At 40.0% G+C, this 17,713-nt stretch overlaps 1 protein-coding gene and 1 non-coding gene across 5 annotated transcripts in view; both read left to right on the top strand.

Moving 5' to 3' along the window:
* The window catches only part of ppip5k1a (diphosphoinositol pentakisphosphate kinase 1a), a 167,549-nt gene that overhangs the window by 34,444 nt on the left and 115,392 nt on the right, over nt 1-17,713 (top strand). For all 4 annotated transcript variants that reach the window (XM_060853729.1, XM_060853728.1, XM_060853726.1 and 1 more), the window contains exons 3-9: nt 8,317-8,512; nt 9,283-9,373; nt 10,948-11,033; nt 13,217-13,371; nt 15,306-15,407; nt 16,245-16,406; nt 17,116-17,237. In XM_060853729.1, coding sequence (XP_060709712.1) covers nt 8,317-8,512; nt 9,283-9,373; nt 10,948-11,033; nt 13,217-13,371; nt 15,306-15,407; nt 16,245-16,406; nt 17,116-17,237 — 914 coding nt within the window. The remainder of the gene's footprint in view (nt 1-8,316; nt 8,513-9,282; nt 9,374-10,947; nt 11,034-13,216; nt 13,372-15,305; nt 15,408-16,244; nt 16,407-17,115; nt 17,238-17,713) is intronic.
* On the top strand, nt 13,783-13,887 carry LOC132834870 (U6 spliceosomal RNA). Its single transcript, XR_009647259.1, has one exon. It is a non-coding gene; the product is annotated as a U6 spliceosomal RNA (small nuclear RNA).

The following is a 17,713-nucleotide window of genomic DNA, read 5'->3' as shown; positions in this document are numbered from 1 at the left end:
AAATACTTGCAACATCCCCATAAACACCCCCATGGCAAAAAAAGATAAAATCAAACACCGTATTCTTACAGGAGACATGTCAGAGAGAGAATCAGCCAGAAAATCTCTGTTGACTCCAGGAACTTTCTCCCCACCTAAAACTTGACCTGCAGCTTCAAACAGACTGTTTGTTTGCGAAAACCAAATCAAATCCTGAAGTGGGAGAACTATCCACAACCCTTCATTGAACAAGTCATAGAGTCATAGAGATGTACAGCATGGAAACAGACCCTTCGGTCCCACCTATCCATGCCGACCAGATATCCCAATCCAATCTAGCCCCACCTGCCAGCACCCGGCCCATATCCCTCCAAACCCTTCCTATTCATATACCCATCCAAATGCCTCTTAAATGTTGCAATTGTACCAGTCTCCACCACATCCTCTGGCAGCTCATTCCATACATGTACCACCCTCTGCATGAAAAAGTTGCCCCTTAGGTCTCTTTTATATCTTTCCCCTCTCACCCAAAACCTATGCCCTCTAGTTCTGGACTCCCCCACCCCAGGGAAAAAACTTTGCCTATTTATCGTGTCTATGCCCCTCATAATTTTGTAAACCTCTATAAGGTCACCCCTCAGCCTCCGACACTCCAGGGAAAACAGCCCCAGCCTGTTCAGCCTCTCCCTATTGCTCAGATCCTCCAATCCTGGCAACATCCTTGTAAATCTTTTCTGAACCCTTTCAAGTTTCACAACATCTTTCCAATAGGAAGGAGAGCAGAATTGCACACAATATTCCAACAGTGGCCTAACTAATGTCCTGTGCATCCGCAACATGACCTCCTAACTCCTGTACTCAATACTCTGACCAATAAAGGAAAGCATGCCAAACGCCTCCTTCACTATCCTATCTACCTGTGACTCCATTTTCAAGGTGGTATGAACCTGCCCTCCAAGGTCTCTTTGTTCAGCAACACTTCCTAGGACCTTAGCATTAAGTGTATAAGTCCTGCTAAGATTTGTTTTCCCAAAATGCAGCACCTCACATTTATCTGAATTAAACTCCATCTGCTACTTCTCAGTCCATTGGCCGTTCTGGTCCAGATCCTGTTGTAATCTGAGGTAACCCTCTTCGCTGTCCACTGCACCTCAAATTTTGGTGCCATCTGCAAATTTACTAACTGTACCTCTTATGCTCACATCCAAATTATTTATGTAAATGACATAAAATAGAGGACCCAGCACCGATCCTTGTGGCACTGTACTGGTCACAGGCCTCCAGTCTGAAAAACAACCCTCCACTGCCGCCCTGTGTCTTGTAACTTTGAGCCAGTTCTGTGTCCAGATGGCTAGTTTTCCCTGTATTCCATGAGATCTAATCTTGCTAATCAGTCTCCCATGGGGAACCTCGTTGAACGCCTTACTGAAGTCCATATAGATCACATCTACCGCCCTGCCCTCATCAATCTTCTTTGTTACTTCTTCAAAAAACTCAATCAAGTTTGTGAGACATGATTTCCCACGCACAAAGCCATGTTGACTATCCCGAATCAATCCTTGCCTTTCCAAATACATGTACATCCTGTCCCTCAGGATTCCCTCCAACAACTTGCCCACTACCGATGTCAGGCTCACTGGTCTATAGTTCTCTGGCTTGTCTTTACCGCCCTTCTTCAACATTGGGCGGCACGGTGGCACAGTGGTTAGCACTGCTGCCTCACAGCGCCTGTAGACCCGGGTTCAATTCCCGACTCAGGCGACTGACTGTGTGGAGTTTGCACGTTCTCCCCGTGTCTGCGTGGGTTTCCTCCGGGTGCTCCGGTTTCCTCCCACAGTCCAAAGATGTGCGGGTCAGGTGAATTGGCCAAGCTAAATTGCCCGTAGTGTTAGGTAAGGGGTAATATGTAGGGGTATGGGTGGGTTGCGCTTCGGCGGGTCGGTGTGGACTTGTTGGGCCGAAGGGCCTGTTTCCACACTGTAAGTCTAATCTAAAAAAAATCTAATTGGCACCATGTTTGCCAACCTCCAGTCTTCTGGCACCTCACCTGTGACTATCGATGATACAATGTCTCAGCAAGAGACCCAGCAATCACTTCTCTAGCTTCCCACATAGTTCTCACGTACACCTGATCAGATCCTGGGGAATTATCCATCTTTAACCGTTTCAAGGCATCCAGCAATTCCTCCTCTGTAATCTGAACATTTTGCAAGATGCCACTATCTATTTCCCTACAGTCTATATCTTCCATAGTGTTTTAAACGAAAGACTTAAAAGCCTTCTCAAATGAATACTTCCAGATGTATCAGAATCTCTGCCTTTAATGACCACTTGTGGAGAATAAAACCAAGGACAGAATAAACATGTTAAAGGAGCAGCATCTTTACATTGCATGATACATGATTTCCACAGGACTAGTTCTGGTTTTCTCCTGTGAGAGTCAGGATTCTTGCCTTGTAAGCACTGAACACTGAGCTGTGCAACCCTCCACACATTCAGGCCCTTAAAGACTTTCTGTAGGCTGTTTTCTGGAATGAGAGAAAGGGAGGGATTGAGTGATATGAAGTGGATGGCACAGCTGTTAATGTTGGTGCAGATTGACAAAAGGGTCTGCTCCCAGGGAGTGAGCAAGCTGAACAGAAACCATGCTGGGTTAGTGGTCTGGAAGACTGGGAAAGGAAATGAGAATGAGCGAGGAACGATGTTGCATGCAATAGTGAGAGTGGCAAAGCATGAGTTAATGGTTGGTGGGTGCGTGTGAATGAATGTGGCACTTACCCTGGTGGATTGGATAAAGATCAGTGACCTCCTTACTCCTCTGACCGTGGAGACTGCATTGATGTGGGTGATGAACTCAGTCCAACCTGCCAAGATCTAGTGGTGCAACCTGCTCTGCTGGTCCATCAGGAGACAACTCTCATTTGCACTACCTCCTTGACCAAAACTCCCAGATATCTTTTGGAGAATTTTCCAACTTTGTCCTTGACCAAGCAGGGGAGCTTCAGAATACCACTGTTCATGGGGTGCTCAGCAAGCATTTTAAATGTGTTATGTGAGAGCGCGATTAATATTGGGCTGTGGAACATCTGTGAGGACCTAAGAGAGACTGAAGTACAAAGGTAGGTGGAGAAAGAGGGGGACAGTGTGCAGGGGAGACTGTTTAGATTGCTGAGAATTTAAGCAAAAGGTGCATACTTTTTGATTTTTGTTTTCGACGCATAGAGGGTAAGCCGAAAATGTGTTGCTGGAAAAGCGCAGCAGGTCAGGCAGCATCCAAGGAGCAGGAGAATCAATGTTTTGGGTATGAGCCCTTCTTCAGGAATCTGATTCCTGAACAAGGGCTCATGCCCGAAACGTTGATTCTGCTGCTGTGCATTTTCAGCTCTGATCTCCAGCATCTGCAGTCCTCACTTTCTCGTAGAGGGTAAGCCATCAACCAGTTAGAACATCTTTGTAATAGAGGCAATTCAAAACGCTGGCAAATGAAGGCACAGTCGGAAATTGTTGAGCAATTAAAATTGAGAATGTGTAAAAGTCAGAATTAGAGGAGTACAGACATCTGAGTGAGAGAGAACAGAAGGAAAAGTGAGAAGGAAAAGTGAAGCCATGTTATTCGCTGTATTAAAATTCATCTGGTGTTACACCTGTAGCCAGTGTCTTCAACCTGTTCAATGTCCATGTCCTAAGTTTTCCTGGATAAATTGGAGATTAAATAGCATTAAAAAAAGACTTTGAGATGCCTTTTGAAAGTTTTACAGGATATGCCAATTGAGTTGTAACTTCTTCAAACAAATCTGAGATTGTGTCAGGCAGGATCTTCCCTATCTGAAACTGTGGGACATCTGAGCCAACAGTTGTAACCTGACAGTGATGGTTATTTTATGTAGAAATGCAATGTTCTATATCTTTGTTTTGCCACCTTATTTCATTAATAGTGGGACTAATAAGGTGATCAAGGTTAGCGGGAAGATGAGAATGTGAGGTTAAAGCCCCAATCAGAGCTTATTGATTTGCAGAGCAGGCCTGATGGGTCCAAATGACCTATTCCTGCTCCTCATTCAAGTGTTCAGTAGCTGTTTCCAGATAGTGCTTCCACAATGTCCAATGACACTCTCTTCTGATTTTCTGATTCTGACATCCTGGCACATCTCTTGTGTGGATGAGATGTACTTACAACAACTAAATCCCATAATCAGATGATCTCTTTCCCAGAGAGAGGTAGGAATGGCTAAGAAGTCACCTGCAATTCTCAGATATAGTTGAATAATATAAAACAAAGTTTTATCTTTGCCTTGACATTCCCTTTGAATGGGTATAGTTTTCTTTTGTCTTTGCTAATGAATACCTGAGGGAGGTAACTGTTAAGAACGTTTTTAAAATATATTCAACTTGAGTTGATTTGATTATGATTGATTTTTGTTTTTGAGTTATCAAAAAGAAAGAATTTGACAGTGAAGTGGAAGAAGAGCTTAAAATATTGTGCCAATCTCTTTCAGAAGCACTCAGTTTCTGGTCTCAAATTTGCTAATGGGTAATTGGTGTCTTCAGAGAAATAAAAAACAAATTGCTATTATCAGGGCATTTATTAACACTAGGCTAGGTGGAGCAGGGATGGAGAAACATTTTTGATTCATGTCTATCTCCCATCTTTGCTCACTAATGTCTCCTCATATACTGCTGTACCTTTAAAATTTTTGCTTTTTAGAATGATAATTTCTCATTTTAAAGTTAGTGTAAATAAAAACTTGGATTTAAATAGACTTAAGTGCATTGCTAAAATGTAGGGAGGAATGTTTACTTTTTAAAATTCTTCCTTGATTACTGTTGTTTTACTTTTCTTTTGACATTATTTTCAGTTCAGATTTTACTTTTGTCATTCCTTTTTCATTTCTGCACTCAACAATTTTAGGAAAATCTTTTCTCCAGTTGTGTTCCCTTGCATTATTTTTACTCTTGTTTTTCTGTTTTCCCTTCCATCCCTCATTTTTGCTGCTTTCTGACCTTGCAAACTAGTGTCACAGCTTTAAACTTTGTCTAGTGGACATGACCTTCTGCTGTCATCTTTAGAGAACTTTGGCACCTGATTTCACAGGAGCCCAGTGGTTATCTGAATAAATCTGTATGGGCATGGTAGCTTTGGAAAGAGCTACAAATTGTGTTTTAGTCTTTGAAGATGATGGTTAGTTAATAAACCTGTGGCCTGGTGATTGATGGTAATAAGAGATCCAATGAGATCAGCAGGGAGAGTTGCCACTTAATTTCTTCAGGCCTGTGATATTTAATAGTGTTCTTATCAACTTACTTCACTCTACACTTTACATGCTGTGAGCCTTCAAATGGCAGCACTTCCTCCCAACCATGATCGTGGCTCCTGATGATTTTAAGCAGTGATACTATATTTAAAATATCAATTAACCCTCCCAACTTTGCACATCACTGTATTTTACTTGCTGTCATATATCAAATTCTGAGCAATAAATTGTCAATCTTTTGTTTCAAACCAGTCAGGGTGACCATATTTGTCATAAAGGTGTAATGTCACTGAATGATTGCGCAAATTGCAAGTTTTCAGGTTTCCAATCTTTTCTTTCAAACTTGACAACAAATACCAGCCAGTATTGTGCCATAGTTTTGGCTGTCTATTCCAAAGAGTCAAGAAAGGAATAAATCTGCATTCACAGAGTTTCTCGGTAATTTACTGAACCATCCTCAATACTTTTACAACCTTTCTGTTTAAGTCAGATACTTCTGAGTAGACCAGGGCTTCCTAAATTGGGGTTCAGGAGCTGAAATTTTGGGTGTTGTGAACAGCAATGCTGCAATAGAACTCTGAACCAGTCCTTTCTTGGCCTCTCACCTTCTCTGCCATTTCCCATACTATTATTCCCATAAACCCTTTTCCCTACTCACTGTGTTCTTGAAAGTTTTCAAGCTTTAAAATGAGTTCAGCATGGGGGAAAATGTTTGGGAAGCACCGATGTAAATAGCTGTAACAACTGCTTTGTGTTTCACAAGCAAGTGAATGAATAAACAATGTCAAGACTGTAGGAATTTGTTTCACATTTTTTCGTATAGTTCTAAAGTGTCTATCTTGTTCCATTGAGCAAGAAACAGGGACTAGATTTAATGTCTCACCCATTGTATGGATTCTTCTGATAAATCAGGTTAGCACTGCAGTGTCTATGCCATGAAGTGGGGTTTAAATCCAAGAACTTCTGATTTCAATGGGAGCATGCGATCAGCAACACAAAGGAAGTATAAACAAATCTAGAAGGAAAATTTATCATAACTGGTCCAGGTTATAGAGGAGGAAGTGCTGGGTGTCTTGAAATGGTTAAAGGTGGATAAATCCCAAGGACCTGATCAGGTATACCCGAGAACTCTGTGGGAAGCCAGAGAAGTGATTTCTGGGCCTCTTGCTGAGATATTTGTATCATCGATAGTCACAGGTGAGGTGCCGGAAGACTGGAGGTTGGCAAACGTGGTGCCTCTGTTTAAGAAGGGCGGTAAAGACAAGCCAGGGAACTATAGACCAGTGAGCCTGACCTCGATGGTGGGCAAGTTGTTGGAGGGAATCCTGAGGGACAGGATGTACATGTATTTGGAAAGGCAAGGACTGATTTGGGATAGTCAACATGGCTTTGTGCGTGGGAAATCATGTCTCACAAACTTGATTTGAGTTTTTTGAAGAAATAACAAAGAAAGTTGATGAGGGCAGAGCAGTAGAAGTGACCTATATGGACTTCAGTAAGGCGTTCAACAAGGTTCCCCATGGGAGACTGATTAGCAAGGTTAAATCTCATGGAATACGGGGAAAACTAGGCATTTGGATGCAGAACTGGCTCAAAGTTACAAGACAGAGGGTGGTGATGGAGGGTTGTTTTTCAGACTGGAGGCCTGTGACCAGTGGAGCCCCACAAGGATCAGTGCTGGGCCCTCTACTTTTTGTCATTTACATAAATAATTTGGATGCGAGCATAAGAGGTACAGTTAGTAAGTTTGCAGATGACACCAAAATTGTAGGTGTAGTGGACAACGAAGAGGGTTACCTCCGATTACAATAGGATCTGGACCAGATGGACCAATGGGCTGAGAAGTGGCAGATGAGTTTAATTCAGATAAATGTGAGGTGCTCCATTTTTGGGAAAGCAAATCTTAGCGGGACTTATACACTTAATGGTAAGGTCCTAGGAAGTGTTGCTGAACAAAGAGACCTTGGAGTGCAGGTTCATAGCTCCTTGAAAATGGCATCGCAGGTAGATAGGATAGTGAAGAAGGCGTTTGGTATGCTTTCCTTTATTGGTCAGAGTATTGAATACAGGAGTTGGGAGGTCATGTTGTGTCTGTACAGAACATTGGTTAGGCCACTGTTGGAATATTGCATGCAATTCTGGTCTCCTTCCTATTGGAAAGATGTTGTGAAACTTGAAAGGGTTCAGAAAAGATTTACAAGGATGTTGCCAGGATTGGAGGATCTGAGCTATAGGGAGAGGCTGAACAGGCTGGGGCTGTTTTCCCTGGAGTGTCAGAGGCTGAGGGGTGACCTTATGGAGGTTTACAAAATTATGAGGGGCATGGATAGGATAAATAGGCAAAGTCTTTTCCCTGGGGTTGGGGAGTCCAGAACTAGAGGGCATAGATTTAGGGTGAGAGGGGAAAGATATAAAAGAGACCTAAGGGGCAACTTTTTCATGCAAAGGGTGGCATGTGCATGGAATGAGCTGCCAGAGGATGTGGTGGAAGTTGGTACAATTGCAACATTTAAGAGGCATTTGAATGGGTATATGAATAGGAAGGGTTTGGAGGGATATGGGCCGGGTGCTGGCAGGTGGGACTAGATTGGGTTGGGATAGCTGGTCGGCATGGATGGGTTGGACCGAAGGGTCTCTTTCCATGCTGTATATCTCTATGACTCTATGGTGAATGACACATACTGTTCAAATACTTCAAAATGGAGATCGAGGCAAACTGCATGTTCATTTTCAACTACCACTAGGTCTTCCCTCTGGCAAATCTTATTGTGTGCTACGTATTTTTAAGGATGTATGAGCGTTTTCTGAATACATTGTTGTTGTTGGACTGAAGTTTTCAAGTAAACATTTAACATATCTCAACAGTATGTCTGACTGTTTCTGATGACTGGAACATTGATTTTCTTACATCTGGTTCCATCAAGTAATTTTGACATGTCTCTGTGATTTAGGAATTGCATATATAAGCTCCCACCAAAGGCACGTGATAATGATCAGATAAATCTGGTCATAGGTGTTCAGCTGATTTTTAAAGGATTATGTTTAAGTTTAAAATTCGTAACCTATTTTTCCCTGTCTCATCTAGCCGCCTGAACGCCAAATCCTAGTGGGGATTTGTGCAATGGCGAAAAAATCAAAGTCAAAGCCAATGACACAGATCCTTGAGCGTCTGTGTAAATTTGAATATATCAGTGTGGTGATATTTAACGAAGATGTCATTCTGAATGAGCCTGTGGAGAACTGGCCAGTGTGTGACTGTCTGATCTCTTTCCATTCTAAAGGTGAGAAATAGTGACTCGATTTTATTATAAGAGAAAAGTGCCGAGCTAGCAGTAGTTACTAACTAGTAATTTTGTGCCACTTTAAATGTATGCTGGGAATAGGAAGAGAGAATGAAAAAGTCTTGCATTTCTAAAGCCTTAGAATATTTACAAATGACTATAAAGTGAGTAAATCCAAAGTTTCTGGAAAGTCTTAACAATTGTGCCAAAGTCTTTTAGTATAGATTAGTGCTTTGAGGAGTTGGTGATACAGTGATAATTTCACTGGACCAGCAATGCAGAACTCTAATGTTCTGGGAGTTTAGGTTTGAATTTTGGCACTTGATAAAATTTGACATCAATTTAAGAAAATTCAAAATGAAAAGCGAGTCTATTGTTGACCATGAAACAACCATCAATTATAAAAATTCATCTAGTACATAATGATATTTAGGGAAGGCAATCTGCCATTCTTATCTGGTCTGGCCTACATCAGACTCCAGGCTCTCAGCGACATAGAGTGTCTCTTCTGTCCTCTGGGCAAATCGATGACTGATTGATGCTTGCCTGGCCAGCAATGACCATATCTCAGAAATGAATTTTTAAGAATGCTGAGATTATTTTGTCTCTATGGAATGAGATTGAATCTATGCAAATCCATTTGTGGTACAATTGGGTTAAAATGAGGATTGTACATTTTTAAGACTAGTAGCAATGATAATAGGTGATTGTGATAAATGAATTCAAAGTTCCAGATTTTGAGCCAGTATCCATTTTTTTTTCTGTTTTAGGGTTTCCTTTGGATAAAGCAGTGGCTTACGCAAAGCTCAGGAACCCAGTTCTCATCAATGACTTGAATATGCAATATTTTATCCAAGACAGGTAAAACAGGAGATTCTTCCATTTATGTCATAAATGAGGTCTAGAGGTATCTGTTTTGGATTTGAATTACATTTAGTCAATTTGAACCATAATGTTATTGGTTATGTGCTGAACCAGCCTCAAACATTATCAGGCTTCGTTAAATCAGCCAAGACCCATTCAAATATCCCAATGTAGTGATGCATTAGGGTTTCCCATTCCCCTTCCTTAATTAGCAGAATGAATTTAAAAGCACCATGTGGTTGGCACCACACCAAACCAAAATGGACCCAGTGCTAAGACAATTTTATTAACTGGTCAGAACACAGTTTCTCTTGCTATTCGGAAACTGAAGCAGGGAACTATAGGCCATCATTTTCCATCTTCATCACTACTATTGAGCCTGCCAGAAGTTCATGTGCACAGCCTATTTGTTGGTAAAGGTATAACATTTTGCCAATTTATCCTCATTCTGTATTCACTACATTGACTCTAAGAAACCGAATTAATATATGACAGATTTTGAGTCTTCACACTGCCTATTGTGCTAAACTCAACATAAACCTCTCATCAGGGAAGTAAAGGAAGACAATTTGCAAAGAAAATCTATGATAATATTCCTCATCTCCTCACACTCTTACTCACACTTTGATTATGATGGAACAGAAAATGACTTTAAGATCCATGCTGGTTTAATTTTGTTTTACGTGAAGCTTTCCTGATGTTGTAAACATCATTAATAACAAATGGTTGTCACGTTATTGTGGAACTTGGATAAATGGATCTGTGCTTCAAGTTGCTGTTGAATTTGTGCATTAAATTGTAATGTGTCTTTGGCATGTATTACTAATGTCTAAAGTCTTAATGTAAACAGAAAATTGGCAGTTCATTAAGGAATCATTCATATTTCATTAGATATCATTATTCAAGCTGAGCCCTGAAGATTTTGATATGTGCAAATGGAAAATAAGTCAATAATCAAGCATGAAACATAGAAGTACTTTTATTTTTGGAATAAGCAATACTTCACCTTGGAGGGAAATTCTGTTGGGCGCTCAGTTGACTTGTTGACAAATGTTGATTTTAAAATTAGTCCATATTAATAAATAGCTGTTTACATGCTGTCATGAAAATGACATTGCTTACTTTGGGCTGAATCCTGTGATAGAAGGTGGTGCTGACCTCCTAATCCCAATATACGCTATACTATTTGAGTAAAATGAGTGTGTCACTGCCTCGCCTGCCCTTTCTGGTGACTTGGGACTTGTTCTGAGTTCCTGGCCCAGCCAGCTGTATAAACCTGAATGGTGAGAGTCAGATATTTACTCCATTGTCCAAGAGCACTAAAGCAAAACTTAACCCAGTCCCCTGCTAACGTTGACATAATTATGCATTTTCCACTGAAATGGTGAACTACAACCAGAACTGAAACTTGCTTTAGCTGAACTTTCTTCTTTGCCTTATTTGTGTTAAGTACCGTTTTGAGGCACTGGCGCGTGGTTAATATTGAGAAATAAAATGGCTGAAATCTTATTTTTAATTATTTTTCTGAATTAAATGTTCATATTGGCTGGTACTATTCTTTTACTCTGCAGGAGAGAAGTCTATCGAATTTTACAACAAGAAGGGATAGACCTTCCCCGATATGCAGTGTTGAATCGTGATCCTGACCGGCCTGATGGTTAGTGGTGTTTTTTCTGCAGATTCTCTTTACGTAGTGAAAATTAGGACTGGCTTTTGAAATTGTCCATTTTCACAAGGTTTGAGGCCCCGTTCATCCTGTACAAGTTATCTTTTTCATTTCACCAAGGAAATGGCTGAATGTAGAATTTTTAAGTATTGGAGTTTACCAGAGCATTTTCTGTATACAGTAATATGAGAGAAGCAAAATCTGCATTATGGCTTTAAAAACTGTTTGCATCTAAATATTTGCTGCACCAGTTTTGTTTTAACTCACTGCTGCCAATAACTTGATGCACAAAAACAGAAGTACTATTCCAGAATGTGGTCCATTCAGATTATTTTAAAAGACTTAAATTTGCTTGGAATTTAACATGAAGTGAAGTTTTAATAATTTTTAAATGTTGTTCAGTCATCTAACAAATCCAATCAGGGAGTTTCTCTTAAATTCTTTAACTAGAAAATGGTGAGAATGTTGAACTTAATATCACAATAAATACTTGAGGCAAAAAGTACCAACATATTTAAGAGGAATTTAATATGTGGGGAAGAAGGAGATGCTGGTAGGGTTAGATGAAGAAGGTTGAGAAATGTTTGAGTGAAGCATTAACACGTCATAGACCAGTTAAACCACATAGTTATTTCCAAGGTTAAAAATCACACAACATCAGGTTATAGTCCAACAGATTTAATTCGAAGCACACTAGCTTTCAGAGCGACGCTCCTTCATCAGGTGACTATCACCTGATGAAGGACTGTCGCTCTGAAAGCTAGTGAGCTTCCAATTAAACCTGTTGGAGTGTAACCTGGTGTTGTGTGATTTTTAACTTTGTACACCCCAGTCCAACACCGGCATCTCCAAATCATGGTTATTTCCATGATATGCATTCTACATATTTGTTAGCAGTATCTGCTCTGTGCAGTATGAGATTGAGGATATTGCACAATTTATAATTTTAAAAGAATCCCCAGATTTTTCTTGCTATTATCATCAGTGTTCTTGTTACTATCGCAGCTGATGTTATACTAGGCAAGTGAGATCCCAGAATAAAATCTAGCTTAACAGATCATTTTTCAAAATTTAATGGGGCAGTCGTTCACTAAAAGCACGTAAGGCTACAGATTTGGTTTTAACAATGAAATAGTTTATTACATCAGAAGGAACAAAAATCAATCAAACCAATATATCTTATACCATCTGAAAGATTCAAAACACAAGTTTTACTTCCTTGTTCAATCTGTAGGTTTGACAAAACCGTTCAGGTTCCGACCTGTGAGCCATCAAGCCTTTCCCTTGCTGTCTCAACTGAGAGCTTAGACTTTCTCTGTCTTTTAGCATTCAGCAGAATTCTAAGCAAACACTCATAATTTGGAAGTTTTACAAACTATGCGCATCCACTTATTCCTTTAACTGCTGTAAACAATTTCCTTTGTCAAAGGAAATTTCCTTTCCTCTGCTTGTTTCTGACCTAGTCAGGTCTCCTAACTGAACCCAGTTGGTTTTCAACTATACTTTCATCTTAGATTCAGGTCAGTGGTTTAATGTTTTCTTGTCACAAATGCCCACAATATAAACAAATATTAACACTCGAGGCATCCTTGCAGTTACCTGCTGTCTGATGCATACTAGCTTTAAAGTCATGGTTCAAGAAAGACTAGTTCCTAATAAATTTTTAAATCCCCTTCTCAAAACAAAATACCTATATGTGAAAGTGTGGTGCTGGAAACGCACAGCAGGTCAGGCATCATCCGAGGAGCAGGAGAGTCAACATTTTGGGCAAAAGCCTTTCATCAGGGCTTCCTTCCTGAAGGGCTTTTGCCTGAAAGGTCGACTCTCCTGCTCCTCAGATGCCGCCTGATCTGCTGTGCTTTTCCAGCACCGCACTCTCGAAGCTAATCTCCAGCATCTGCAGTTCTCACTTTCGCCCAATGCCTATATGCCCCTAGTTTGAAATCCAAACTCATGAATTATATTAAAATATATAATTCATACCCTTCATCACATTGTTAAAATAGGATAAAGGGGATAAACAGTGTTAAAATGAGAACATAGCTTCCAGGTGGGTAGAGGTAATATTGAGCCATCAGCTGGTAGTTTTGTATATGAATTGATTTAAAAACTGCGTTGCTGCGCAGGTGAAGCTTGTGCAAGAGTCAAACATTTTTCTGTTTCTTCATTTGCAGAATGCAGTCTGGTGGAAGGTGATGATCATGTGGAAGTAAATGGTGAAATCTTCCAGAAACCCTTTGTTGAGAAACCCGTGAGTGCGGAAGACCATAATGTGTACATTTACTACCCTGTGTCGGCAGGGGGAGGGAGCCAGAGGTTGTTCCGTAAGGTACAGTAGTATGCAACAGTAAATGATGTAATCAGTGAGTCATAATTCACTTTGAAAGAACAATCCAATTAGTCTGACAACCCTGCTCGTTTTCCAAAGCCATAAAGTTTTCTTCTTCTTAACTAAGTATCCGATTTCCTTTTGAAAATTCTTGTTGAGCCTGCTTACTCCTTCCTGTGATAACATCTATATTTAATGCACATCTACCACATTGATGATGTTCAGAAACTAGCACTGCTGTCACTGAGGTTAAAGGTGAAAGGGGTCAAACCCCATCTAGCTTGAAGCACACAGTTTGGGTTGACTCCAGTGAGCAACTAGGAGAGTCAGAGGTACTGCTCTTTAGGTGTGACATTTAAACTGGGATGATGACTACCTTGAAATCAAAGCATAGTCACAGAAATATGACACTTCTGGAAGGAAGAAACTGATAAATAGTAAAATTGGAATGGCGAAGAGAAGATTAGCATGGCTCCTACGCAAGGACAACATATCATTTTAAAACAAGAATATTTTGAGGGAGAATTTTGACCATGATATATTTTGAGGAAGATCTTGTACTTGACCAGAACCATTTCAGATTAACTATAGAACATAGAACATAGAAAAATACAGCACAGTACAGGTCCTTCAGCCCTCGATGTTGCGCCGATCCAAGCCTACCTAACCTACACTAGCCCACTTTCCTCCATATGCCTATCCAATGCCTGTTTAAATGCCCATAAAGAGGGAAAGTCCACCACTGCTACTGGCAGGGCATTCCATGAATTCACGACTCGCTGAGTAAAGAATCTACCCCTAACATCTGTCCTATACCTACCACCCCTTAATCTAAAGCTATGTCCCCTCGTAATATCTGACTCTGTAATATCTACGATCAGATCAATACCCCCAATTGTTTCACTGAAGCAAACACTGTCTCTAATTGCCTTTGCTGGCTAGTGTATTATTTGTGTTAGTTTATGGTGAATCTTTGTTAAACACCAGTTTGGCCTCAACTGGTGTATTGTGATAAATTTGCACACAAGATTTAAGCAAGGATGGAAAGGCATTAAAAAATGCAGAAAATATTTGAGAGTGATTCTAGGCATGAGGGGCTTCAGTTAGGAAGAGAGATTGAAGAAAGCTAGAGTTGTCTTCCTTAGAGAAGTAAAGATTGAGAACAGGTTGGATAGAAGCGTTCAAAATGGGAAGAGGTCTTAGCAATAGTTATGACTGCAGATGTGAACGATAGGCAAAGCGAGAGCCAGAGAGTGCAATTTAAGGTGATTTTGCAAAGAAAAGTAATGTTAACATGAAGGGATAGAAGAATGGGGCTAACAGTTGTTCTTACAGAAAGGTTGTTATAGCTTTGACCAGCTGAATGGCCTCCTTCATGTGCTAGAATTAATCTATGATTCTATAATTCAAATTTTAATAGAGGAGAAAGGCCTTTAAGAAGTATTCAAATGTTGGCTATCTTTCTCTGACTTGATCTAATTAATGATTAGAATAAGTAAAGCCATAGTATTGAGAAATTTATTGTATTGGAGATAAAAGTAAAAATTCTGAAAACTCTGCAATAAAAGCATAAAATGCGAGACAATGAGTTAAGTTTGATGACCAAATGTCCTGAACCCACTTTAGATACATTGTTCTGGAATGCTATTACTGCCACTCCAGCATCTTTCCAGCCATTAGTAGTCCCAGCCAATTGCTCTAAATCTGACTTTGCTCTTGCTATGCCTGAAAGTCTTGTTTTACATAAATTATTTGTTTTCTGTGAAGTATTTCTTTATCAGTCTGAGATGGCCTGTCTGGAAATTCACATCAGAATAGTTCTGATATATGGCTCCACTTTGTCCCTGGCATATTTTGTTTTTGGCACACAGGTAGAGCATTCTAGACTGTACAGTGTTGTGTTACTTCACACTGTGAATTATCAACTCTTTCAGATTGGAAGTCGGAGCAGCGTTTACTCCCCTGAAAGCACTGTGCGTAAAACTGGATCTTACATCTATGAAGAGTTTATGCCAACAGATGGAACAGACGTAAAGGTGCTATTCCTGCTTTTATAACTTTCTAATTTTGTATTGCTCAAAGGAAGGAAAGTCCAGAGAAGTCTAGTTTATCAAAAGTATATCCACTTTTTTAAAGAGTAAAAAGATTTGTTTGTAGTATTTGATCTTATTAGATGTGTAACTCAATTCTGCATTGTAATGTATTCTCATTACAAAACCCTTCAATGCCTTCAACTCTATGCAGTGCCCTGAAATGCATCCAGTGAAAGCAGTGGGTACTATGACTTTGAGGAAGCATACGAGTCAGCTGCTCTCTGCATTGAGTTGGGTAAGGACACAACTTGCCCCACCCAGGAGGAAAATGACAACAACCCAGTCAGACCATTGGAGCAGATATGAATAACGGTCTGCTGAGATATGACTAAAGCACCATGCAGTCATATTCAAATTGTACATCTTGTGTTCTTGGTTAAGTAAAATGTGAAAAATACAGTGTAACACAACATTTCTGAATGCAGTTTCTGCATGGAGAAAGTAATTAACATTAAATACAAAATGCTAATCAGCCATTTGGTCTTTCTGCTGAGTTCCACTTTCAGCTATTGTAGGGTTGGGATCCAGACATGTTTCTGGACTAAGGCTTCTAGGCCACCTGGGTTTGTCTGTACATATTTTAGGATTAGCCACTATTTTTGTGCCTGGAACGGCTAGCCTGTACTCCCAGCTTGTCTAATTTTTCCTTATTATTGGAGAATTCTATGTTTAATGTAATCTGATAGCCATTGGTGAACAGGCAGGGGTTGAAGGAAAATGAGTGAGTTTTTTTGCCATGCAGGCAAGTCCAAAATGAACTTTGAACTGTTCTTACTTCAGGTTTACACTGTTGGTCCTGACTATGCACATGCAGAGGCACGCAAATCACCAGCTCTGGATGGGAAAGTGGAACGAGACAGTGAAGGAAAAGAGATACGTTATCCTGTGATGTTAACTGCCATGGAAAAACTAGTTGCGAGGAAAGTATGCGTAGCTTTTAAGGTAGGCTATAAATACTCAAAAATGAACAAGCATCCAATCAGTTATCCAAAATATTCATGCTGCTGTGTTTAGAATGATAAAGTAGAATAAACTTCAATAATGTTTTGAAACATGGCTTTTGTTATTGAAATGTTAATGAATTTTCAAAATTGTCCACGTTAGTACAATATGTATTATTTCTTTTGGCTTTCAGATGCTTCACAAGAATCCTCTGACCTCACTATTGCATCCTTGTTAGCCTTCCCTCTTTCTGTTTGTTGGTCACCTTTATCTCCATCACCTAATGAAGCCTTTTACAAAATCTTTCTAATTGGGAAACATGCAGATTTTCCTTTGTGCCCTGTGGCAATGTGAAGGATACCAGCCAACGTTCCTACTCCTGGTAATCAGCCAGTCAGCCTCGCTGGATATTGTGACTGTGTTAGTCATGGAGAAGATGCCATTTGCAAGACATCTGCATCTCAGAAGCCAGCCACACAATTAGAAGAGAGATTGAAGTGCAACTGTCACCCATAATCTGTAGATTCCAGAAAGCCAGAAGCACCTTTGGGTCATAGGGAGAGGAAAAGAGATCATTTTGTAAAATAAAACTTTGTTTCATCTAGTTGAATGAGTTTTTGATTTTTATTGGGAGTACATGCTTGTTAGATTTCTGCTGATGCAGAGCAGGCAGTGTTGATTTGATTTGTGCTCATTTTGTTTTATGTAGCAAACAGTATGTGGTTTTGATCTGCTGCGTGCGAATGGGCATTCCTACGTTTGTGACGTCAATGGATTCAGCTTTGTGAAAAACTCCATGAAATACTATGACGACTGTGCAAAAATCCTAGGGTACACATCAGATAAGTCTACTTTTGAACACCATTCTATATCAAAGGGCATGTTTTTAAAATGTAGAAGTGTGACATTTATCCTGAAAGAATCATCCTAGTTTTACTATCTGTCAATGGATTGTGGAGTGAAGGTATGGCAGAGATGATGCCAGCATGGTGAGACTGGGCGAAGCAGAGAAATGTCAAGTGGACTAAATGTCAAGTCTGAAATTGCCTGGAAAGTAGCAGGTTGTGGCCTTGGCTGTGCTCAGTGCAGTAGTCTTTGACCTGGAAAATGGAAGAAAGTTTTAATTAAAAGAAGAAAAATTAAAATAGAAAGTTGAGAGTACATATATTGCAAATGAGAAATCACTTCCCATATGTTATATGAATCATAACATCCGCAGTTAATATGGACCAAAGTTACAGTCTAACCAATTGTGTCTAATAGTAAGTATTGACTAGTAATTAGGTAAAAACAAGGACTGCAGATTC

The sequence above is a fragment of the Hemiscyllium ocellatum genome, chromosome 42 (assembly GCF_020745735.1).
Source record: "Hemiscyllium ocellatum isolate sHemOce1 chromosome 42, sHemOce1.pat.X.cur, whole genome shotgun sequence".
NCBI lineage: Eukaryota > Metazoa > Chordata > Chondrichthyes > Orectolobiformes > Hemiscylliidae > Hemiscyllium > Hemiscyllium ocellatum.
Note: the sequence above shows the minus strand (reverse complement) of the source record. Positions and strands in the feature narration are given on the sequence as shown.